The sequence below is a fragment of the Crinia signifera genome, chromosome 1, assembly GCF_055691185.1.
Source record: "Crinia signifera chromosome 1, ASM5569118v1, whole genome shotgun sequence".
In the NCBI taxonomy this organism is placed as follows: Eukaryota; Metazoa; Chordata; class Amphibia; order Anura; family Myobatrachidae; genus Crinia; species Crinia signifera.
This window is the reverse complement of record NC_139217.1, coordinates 467,081,816-467,092,184: the sequence shown is the minus strand read 5'-3', so window position 1 is coordinate 467,092,184 and position 10,369 is coordinate 467,081,816. Positions and strand designations below refer to the sequence as shown.

Genomic DNA, 10,369 nt, shown 5'->3' with positions numbered 1-10,369 from the left:
ATCCTGACAGTGAAGCAGTAATACGCTAACCACTATGCCAACTGTGCTGCCAAAAGAATAGCCCCATTTTTATTTCAAATGAATATTCAGCCCCCAATAATGTCTTTGTGTTTATAAGTTAACAGCAGCAAAGCTTCCATCCAATTGTACTGAAATAACAGAAGCAAAACAATGAGACTCTGACTGTGCCCTGCCAAACACAACATGGCTGCCAGAGCACAGCAGCAGCCACCCAAGACCGCAGGAAAGGTCACGTGTGACACAGCTCAGAAGGGCGTGGTTACGGCAGATACTGCAGTGATTGGCCGAGCATGCTTCGACGGTTACCATAGTGACGGATGTGATCCCGGAAGATCGATCTCTGTGCCGGCCAATGGCGGAGCGCTGCCGGGTCACGCCGGGCTCCAGTGTTATTGTTGTTTCCTGTCAGATTGCGGCACGTACCGGGGACCGGTTCCTCTGTCGTTGTCTGCCGGTGTCACCGCCATGGGGGAGGCGGACAGGTTCTACTATGTCTACAGCTGCGACCTGGACATCAGTGTGCAACTCAAGATGTGAGCGGTCCCCTCATACCCCTCCTCTGCGCTGCTCCCCTTATAGATTAATCACACCCCCCTCCTCTGCCCGGCTCACCTATACCCCCTCCCCTCCTCTGCACGGCTCCCCGTATATCCCCATCATACCCCTCCTCTGCGCTGCTCCCCTTATAGATTTATCATACCCCCTCCCCTCCTCTGCACGGCTCACCTTATATACCCATCATACCCCCTCCCCTGCTCTGACCGGCTCCCCTTATACCCCCCTCCTCTGCCCACTTCCCCTTATATCCCCATCATACCTCCGCCCTTCTAATACCATCCAAACTCCCCACCCCCTCTGTCCAGGTCCCATTATACCCCCCTCCGCTACCCTCTCGTACTGCCCCATCTTGCCCCCTCCTCTGCCCGGCTCACCTATACCTCCTCCCCTCCTCTGCCCACCTCCCCTTATATCCCCATCATACCCCCTACCTTCTTATACCGACTCATCATCATGATAAGCCCCTCTCATACTGCCCCATCCTGTCCCCCTCCTCTGCCAGGCTTCCCTTATATCCCCCCTCTCCTCCTCTACCTTATCGTGCCCCCCTCCCCTGCCAGGCTCTCCTTTATACAGTACCCCCATCATGCCCCCATACCTCCCAACTTGACCCTCTCCAGGAGGGACACAATGCTCTATTCCTGGACTTCCCTCTTAATTTATGATTGCCATACCCCCTCCAGTCTCACACTGCCATATCATACCCCCTTCTCTTTCCATCATATCCTCTTCTCTTTCCTGACCTGCCCCTTCATATCCACCTCTGTCCTGTTCTTACCCTTCCATCATTATTAGCCCCATCTGACCTGCCCCCTCTTATACCCAATTATACCACCTCTGTGCTCTGCCATGCCTGCCAACCCCCCCCCCCATCACACTCTCCCTTCACCTCCCCCCTAATAAAACCCTATCATACCCCATCATCTCCTCTGTCCTGCCCCATCATACTCCCCCTTTTCCCCTCATAATACCTCCCTCTGTCAATTCAAATCCCCTCCTCTCCTCTGTTCTGTCCCATCACAGCCACCCCCCTTACTTCCCACCTCCGCCCTCCCCCATAATACATTCATTATACACTTGCCTCCAAATAAATACCCCCTCTGTCCCCTGATCTGTAACTTCCTCCCAACAACCTGCCCCATTTAACTGCCCTTCTCCCTGTACATGTTGCCTGAGTTATAAATCTTCCCCAACACCCTTCTCTAACCTTTAGTACCCTATTACAGCCCCATCAACATCGTGTCACCCCTGTTGTTTAGCATGTCCTTTACCCTTGACTTGCCTTGTCACCCTTGCCCCCTGAATGCCATTTGATACACTAATGTTCATTCTAGCACTCAAAATTTGTGCAGTTTCCCTTTCGTGCCTGGGGTGTCACTCTTTTTGCTGTGGTGCTCCTAGCATAGTCTGCTCTGCATCTTTCTGCTGAAATACAGATCAGTGTGTGCTATAAGTGACATCCCAGACAGAAAAGAGGAACTGCACAGGTTTTAAAAGGTGCAGAGTGCTAGAAGGAGCACTATACATTATTCCTGGCACATTGTCTGTGTAGGCATCCAGGAGCCATCTTGTGCTTTGAATAAAGGACCATGCACACTAGAAAATTATCTTTCTAATCTGTCTGGTTGGAATGAAAATCTGGATATTTTTGGGAGCAAATGACAACTGACCGTTTGCTCCTAAACAGGGAAAACAGACAAATTGGTCATACACACTAGAATATATGAAAGACAAAATATATTGGTGAACAATTTCTCTTGAGCTGATCATGAAAGATATTGTGCATCCACACTGAACGGTGGGTGCATGAGCAGAAGATGTCAATATTGTTAACAAAGTGCAGGGGGTGGGGTGGCATTGTTAAAGATATTAGGCATACACACTAGAAGATATTGCCATCAATATCGTTCAGAAGCCCCTTTCTGAACAAGATTGGATAGATAAGCTTCTACTGTGTATGGGCCTTAAGGGTACTCACTGGGTGACCATGCATACTGTACAATGAGGCAGATGTATTAAACCTGGTGAAGGGATAAAGAGGTAATAAAGTGGAGGATGATAACACACCAGCCAATTAGCTGTTTTAAAATGACAGTTAGGAGCTCATTGGCTGGTGCATTATCACCTTTAACTTTATCACCTTTTTATCACCACTTTATCACTTCACCAGGCTTAATTCACCTGCCTCAATGTGTGCAGTTTTAGACACATGGATTATTCATTGTCTACAGCTGTCCTTGTTATAATTTCTTTTACTGCAACTATCTGAAGTTCGTTCTTATGTCAGAGTTTGATAATGGTCACCCCGTCAGTATTGTCTGTGCCTGCTGTCTTCACACGTCTCTACCATAACTGCAGATGATGGCAACTTTATCTCACCTACAAGATGCATGCCTAGATCCGCCGTCTGCCTTTCTGACAGATAAATGCATCCATATAGAACCAGGTCAGTATAAATCTTTCTGAATTCTTCCTTTTCTGATCCCCTACAGAGGAAGCCTAGAAGGAAAGAGAGAGCAGAAGAGCTACAAGGCGGTGCTGGAAGACCCTATGCTGAAATTCTCAGGGCTGTACCAGGATACCTGCTCTGATCTCTATGTTACCTGCCAGGTGTTTGCAGAAGGAAAGCCCCTAGCTCTACCAGTGCGGACGTCTTACAAGGCTTTCAGTACCAGGTGGAAGTAAGTAATACTGGTAGAGTCTGAGTACTTTATTGGGTACCCCGCACTCTGTGCTGCAGGATGGGTCTGAGAGAACATTGTGGATACTCTGTGAGATGCGGATGAAATACGAGGTTTTACCTTCACCTATAATAGGCTCATTTACCCGCCCCGTGCCTGCTTTATAATCCTGGTTAGAGAACTGTCAGTGTTACATCTTCAGTGGTAGCGATAGAATTCGTTCTTGCTGCATAATACAGACTCTGGTACACAGGCTGTTTGTCTTTGCCTTACAGCTGGAACGAATGGCTGAAGCTGCCGGTAAAATACGCCGATTTGCCAAGAAGCGCCCAAGTGGCTCTGACAATATGGGACGTGTATGGACCGGGGAAAGCCATTCCTGTGGGTGGCACAACAGTGTCTCTGTTTGGGAAGTACGGGTAAGTCTGTCAGTCTGCGGTTACAGTTTATGTATAGTGGTAACCTGATGGGGTCTGGAGCATTTATCCTGAGACCTCTGTGATATCTGGTGCTCAGGAATATGACGCTGTTACATGTATCAGCCAATAGTATGTGTAGGGTTACATCATGTGATTTTGTGTCTCGGTTTTCATGAATGTCCCCATTGTTCAGATCCTTATTGATATAACAGCACCGAGATGTATTCACACTGCAGCGATACTAAGTGTTACACAGCTATGTGTCTCTTGTACATATTAGCACAAAGCTGTCAATCAAGGCTGCTATGGTTCTGTGCATAAAACCAGCATGTATAGGGGAGGTTGGGCATTAGGGGGCATGCATAGGGGAGGTCGGGCGTTGGGGGACATGTGTAGGAGAGGTCGGGTCGTATATTGGTTGTCATGGTTACGTGGCCTCTTGGATTTTCTTTCTCAGTTCATTTTTCTTTTTTTGTAAAGGGATCTATGTAGTAAAGCCTTGGAAAGAGATAAAGTGGCCGATTCAGATCCATCCGTTATGGTCTGAATTCGGACCCATTGTATATGGTGGTGCCTGCGCTAAAATGTGCATGTGCAAACCCCCTGTGTGTCACACTTACCAAGGCGTTCACACATGTGGGGAGGGAAGGGGGTTGGACAGGGGGCTGGAGTCGGGAACACCCAGCGTGTTATGGGTGTCTCTATAAAAACGTGTCGATGCCTACTTGGTTTGGGCGGCTGAAAAACGTGTCGATGCCTACTTGGTTTGGGCGGCTGAAAAACGTGTCGATGCCTACTTGGTTTGGGCGGCTGAAAAACGTGTCGATGCCTACTTGGTTTGGGCGGCTGACTATCTTTAGTCTAGACCAGTGTTTTTCAACCACTGTGCCGTGGCACACTAGTGTGCCTTGAGGTGCTCTCAAGTGTGCCCCCAGAACTACAGATGCCCAAATCAGTTTACACTCACCACCAGTTCAACTGTTATTTATTTGTCTCTTCTTTTCATGTAAAGGGCCAATGTATTTTATTTTTGTTACCTGTGGGGACCATTATGATTGTTTTTTATATGGGGGCCAATAGGTTTAGTTTTCCTGTGGAGTCCAATGTGTTTTGCCTTGTGGGGATCTCATGTTGTGCCTTGGCAATTTTTAAAACATATTTAGTGTGCCGCAAGGTAAAAAGGTTGAAAATCATTGGTCTAGACTTAACCTTTATTAGCGAATGGCAGAAAATTCATTCGATGGCGAGGGGGGGGGGGAGGTTTTTGGCCGGGGGGCGTTTACCTGTTCGCTAGGCTGTGATTACACGCTAAGCAGCTCTGAATCAGGCCCAAAGTGTACGGTGATAAAGTGCCAGCCAACCAGCTACTAGCTGCAATTTTCAGACACAGCCCGTAACAGGACAGTTAGGAGCTGATTGGCTGATACTTTATCTCTCACATAGACTGCTAATTGCTTTACTGCTGCTGATTAGTAGCATTAATAATATTTATGTTAATAATAGCATTCACATTAATAACAACATTTACTAATATGTCAAATAAGTATTTCAAGAAATGATCTATTATAAAGGTTGGATCAGGGAGGAATGTTTTTTTCCTATGCACGCCGTACTTCCTGTTACTAAGCCCAGTGAATACTGAAGCCTCTGATTAATACATTGTACATGTAGCAGCATTTCTGCCTTCCTATTGGATGCATTACATATCATTCTATGACAGGTGAAGACAATTACAATGATTACCGTGCTCCTGTAAGCAAATCCTAACTGTATTCTGAATACAGTGATCATGTGGATCCCCAATTAGTGTGCCACATATCCTCTCCACTCATGTTGACCAGCCATGACATGTCGACATTTCACTTCTGTCGACCTATTATCCATGTCGATACAAAGTCTGGATCCCCATTGAGTTGCCGGCTGCCATTGGCCTTACCCGGTAGATGGTGGTCACCAGAAGTATGTATGCATGGAAGGTAGACTATGGGGACCGCAGGACTGAGTGCAGTGATTGTGACAGGAGAGCCTGGATCCCTGACCGCATTCCTTTCTTCCATTAATGTGGTTGCAGGATGTTCCGCCAAGGAATGCATGATCTGAAGGTGTGGCCAAATATCGAAGCCGATGGGTCGGAACCAACCAAGACGCCTGGAAGGACGAGCAGCTCCTTATCTGAAGATCAGATGAGCAGGCTGGCCAAGGTAAATGCCCTCTGTCTGAACGTTGACTCTATAACCTTGTCTGTCAGGGCCGGAGAACGTGTAAACCCCTCTCGTTTATCTGAGAAGTCACGTGACCTTTTATTCCATCTTCTGTATGATCTGTAATAAAGCGGGGGATACTATCACATATAGACCCTAAACATCACATGTGCCGTCCTTTTGTGCTTGGTATAGTGGCTACTCCCAACTATTTTTATTGCAAGGATGTTATTGTTTAGTTGTCCTGTACAGTTGGGTGAGGATAGGCGGTAGAGAGAAGCGGAATGGTACTGGAAGTGGGGAGGAAGAGCGCTGGGGGGGGGGGGGGAAGATGTCATGCCTGGGTGAGATGTAAGGTGTGGTGAGTGCTAGTGACACGAGATGAGAAGGTAGTAGCTGTTCCTTGGGATGATTTCTGTCTGTTGGGTGAGTGCATCCCCACTCCCTCACGTCTTCCACTGGCTGATGCTTCAATGACTGTACATAACATCTGATCTTGTGTCTGTCTGTCATTCATCTATTTCTATATTTAACTAGTATAGGTCACAGCATATGTTGGTCCAGGGTGACTGGAGGGGAGCGGTGCAGGCCACAGCTGGGATAACTCACTTGGAAGGTTGACTGGAGGGGAACGGTGCAGGTTGTGCATCTCACAGCTGGGATAACTCACTTGGAAGGGTGACTGGAGGTTAGCGGTGCAGGTTGTGCAGGCCACAGCTGGGATAACTCACTTGGAAGGGTGACTGGAGGTTAGTGGTGCAGGTTGTGCAGGCCACAGCTGGGATAACTCACTTGGAAGGGTGACTGGAGGTTAGCGGTGCAGGTTGTGCAGGCCACAGCTGGGATAACTCACTTGGAAGGATGACTGGAGGGGAACGGTGCAGGTTGTGCAGGCCACCGTTGGGATAACTCACTTGGAAGGATGGCTGGAGGGGAACGGTGCAGGTTGTGCAGGCCACAGCTGGGATAACTCACTTGAAAGGGTGGCTGGAGGGGAATGGTGCAGGTTGTGCAGGCCACAGCTGGGATAACTCACTTGGAAGGGTGACTGGAGGTTAGCGGTGCAGGTTGTGCAGGCCACAGCTGAGATAACTCACTTGGAAGGGTGGCTGGAGGGGGAACGGTGCAGGTTGTGCATCTCACAGCTGGGATAACTCACTTGGAAGGATGGCTGGAGGGGAACGGTGCAGGTTGTGCAGCTCACAGCTGGGATAACTCACTTGGAAGGATGGCTGGAGGTGAGCGGTGCAGGTTGTGCAGGCCACAGCTGGGATAACTCACTTGGAAGGTTGACTGGAGGTGAGCGGTGCAGGGTGTGCAGCTCACAGCTGGGATAACTCACTTGGAAGGGTGACTGGAGGGGAACGGTGCAGGTTGTGCAGGCCACAGCTGGGATAACTCACTTGGAAGGATGGCTGGAGGGGAACGGTGCAGGTTGTGCAGCTCACAGCTGGGATAACTCACTTGGAAGGATGGCTGGAGGTGAGCGGTGCAGGTTGTGCAGGCCACAGCTGGGATAACTCACTTGGAAGGTTGACTGGAGGTGAGCGGTGCAGGTTGTGTAGGCCACAGCTGGGATAACTCACTTGGAAGGGTGACTGGAGGGGAACGGTGCAGGTTGTGCAGCTCACAGCTGGGATAACTCACTTGGAAGGGTGACTGGAGGTGAGCGGTGCAGGTTGTGCAGGCCACCGTTGGGATAACTCACTTGGAAGGGTGACTGGAAGGGAACGGTGCAGGTTGTGCAGGCCACCGTTGGGATAACTCCCTTGGAAGGATGGCTGGAGGGGAACGGTGAAGGTTGTGCATCTCACAGCTGGGATAACTCACTTGGAAGGGTGACTGGAGGGGAACGGTGCAGGTTGTGCATCTCACAGCTGGGATAACTCACTTGGAAGGATGGCTGGAGGGGAACGGTGCAGGTTATGCAGCTCACAGCTGGGATAACTCACTTGGAAGGGTGACTGGAGTTGAGCGGTGCAGGTTGTACAGGCCACAGCTGGGATAACTCACTTGGAAGGGTGACTGGAAGGGGAACGGTGCAGGTTGTGCAGCTCACAGCTGGGATAACTCACTTGGAAGGGTGACTGTGGGGGAACGGTGCAGGTTGTGCAGCTCACAGCTGGGATAACTCACTTGGAAGGGTGACTGGAGGTTAGCGGTGCAGGTTGTGCAGCTCACAGCTGGGATAACTCACTTGGAAGGGTGACTAGAGGTTAGCGGTGCAGGTTGTGCAGGCCACAGCTAGGATAACTCACTTGGAAGGGTGACTGGAGGGGGAACGGTGCAAGTTGTGCTGCTCACAGCTGGGATAACTCACTTGGAAGGGTGACTGGAGGGGAACGGTGCAGGTTGTGCAGGCCACAGCTGGGGTAACTCACTTGGAAGGGTGACTGTGGGGGAACGGTGCAGGTTGTGCAGGCCACAGCTGGGATAACTCACTTGGAAGGGTGACTGTGGGGGAACGGTGCAGGTTGTGCAGGCCACAGCTGGGATAACTCACTTGGAAGGGTGACTGGAGGTTAGCGGTGCAGGTTGTGCAGCTCACAGCTGGGATAACTCACTTGGAAGGGTGACTGGAGTTGAGCGGTGCAGGTTGTGCAGGCCACAGCTGGGATAACTCACTTGGAAGGGTGACTGGAGGGGAACGGTGCAGGTTGTGCAGGCCACAGCTGGGATAACTCACTTGGAAGGGTGACTGGAGGTTAGCGGTGCAGGTTGTGCAGGCCACAGCTGGGATAACTGACTTGGAAGGGTGACTGGAGGTTAGCGGTGCAGGTTGTGCAGCTCACAGCTGGGATAACTCACTTGGAAGGGTGACTGGAGTTGAGCGGTGCAGGTTGTGCAGGCCACAGCTGGGATAACTCACTTGGAAGGGTGACTGGAGGTTAGCGGTGCAGGTTGTGCAGGCCACAGCTGGGATAACTGACTTGGAAGGGTGACTGGAGGTTAGCGGTGCAGGTTGTGCAGCTCACAGCTGGGATAACTCACTTGGAAGGGTGACTGGAGGTTAGCGGTGCAGGTTGTGCAGGCCACAGCTGGGATAACTTACTTGGAAGGGTGACTGGAGGGGAACAGTGCAGGTTGTGCAGGCCACAGTAGCTGGCCCTGGATGTTGCTCAGTCGGTTGAGGTACGGTAGGCAGGATGGGCAGGGAATGCCACCCTCCAGCTGGCGTGGAGCTGGAGGTCAGCAAAAAAAACAGAACAGATTGGAGGAGGCAAAGCAAGAGCAACAGTGAAAAGGTTGACATTAGTTCTTCACCTTTTTTTTGTCCTGAATGTCTACATAGTCACCATCTAAGTGTACCGCGTCCCCTCACATGGCACGCTATTATATTGTCCCGCCACACTGTAGTGGGTAGTAGGGTATGAAATACCGCCTGTCAGCACATGTCAACTAAAAAAACGTGAAAAACTCATGTCGACCTTTTTGACTGTGAACTTTTCTATTGTCGACCTAATGTTTGTGTTGACCTTGGCTATGTTGACCTATTTCAGGTTTCAATCTAACGACCTTCGGTGGTCAACCCAATGCATGTCGACCTAGCGTCCAGTAATGTCCTGATCTCCTGATTCCGGAAGCCCAGATCCATCAGAAGCTTGTTTGCAAAATCAAAAAATCCCCCCTCCCAAATTTGATATCTTACTCAGCGCCCCAAGTGCTCCTTTGTCATCAGCACCTCTTCTACTCCAGCATGTCCACTCATGTTCTGTTCCACTGGGATATTGTAATCCCTCTATATGGCAGTCTGGCATGAGCAGGGCCCTCTCTACACGTTGTCACTTTCCTGCACGTTCTTTGTCTACATCAGCGGTTCTCAGACTATTGTGCTCTAGGACCCCCCAGCAAGTTACAGCAGAACAGTCCTACCATCACCACCTTCCCCTGACATGTAACAGCCATCGTCCTCACATGGCATACCCCCACTCGCCCTGGCATATAACGACCCTAATCCCCATGTGCCCCTGACATGGCAGCCACTATCTCCACAAGCCCCGCACTGCATTGACCTTACTTAGAGTATGAATGGACATACAAAGCAATGTGGCATTGCATATAAAACAAAACCAGATTGGGATACTTCATCAGTAAATGTCATTATTATCTTTTATAGTGTTCGGTCAAGCACAGTGTGGTCTTTATTTCAGCACTGATATGCAGACCGACCTGTGGTAGAAGCATCACAGCCGAGAGCGACACCCCAGGCAGGGTAGGGGAACTGCATGGGTTTGGAAAGAGGCAGCGAATGAAAATGACTTTTCTGTAAAGAGTGGCAACATTGTGTAAGACTATGGATGCTGTGTGTTAGAGATACTGGAAGCTGCAGTACTGGGGTTCTGCTTCCTGCTATCGGCCCATCCCTTCCCATCCAAGCCAATGGCTGCACTTTAATTCTCAGGTATAGGCTGCCTGACCTGTATACTGTTATTGCCCTCGATCTCTGGTGGACAATCTTGAGCGATCAACTCAGCTGTGGGTCTTTTAT

The 10,369-nt window shown here is 49.9% G+C and overlaps 1 protein-coding gene across 1 annotated transcript in view; it reads left to right on the top strand.

The window, feature by feature from the left end:
- The first annotated feature begins 337 nt into the window (after window positions 1-337).
- PIK3C3 (phosphatidylinositol 3-kinase catalytic subunit type 3) overlaps window positions 338-10,369 on the top strand; it is a 156,039-nt gene continuing 146,007 nt past the window's right edge. Inside the window, exons 1-4 of the mRNA XM_083155365.1 lie at window positions 338-554; window positions 3,072-3,260; window positions 3,536-3,679; window positions 5,751-5,880. Of these exons, the coding sequence (XP_083011491.1) occupies window positions 487-554; window positions 3,072-3,260; window positions 3,536-3,679; window positions 5,751-5,880 (531 nt within the window). The 5' untranslated portion in view covers window positions 338-486. The remainder of the gene's footprint in view (window positions 555-3,071; window positions 3,261-3,535; window positions 3,680-5,750; window positions 5,881-10,369) is intronic.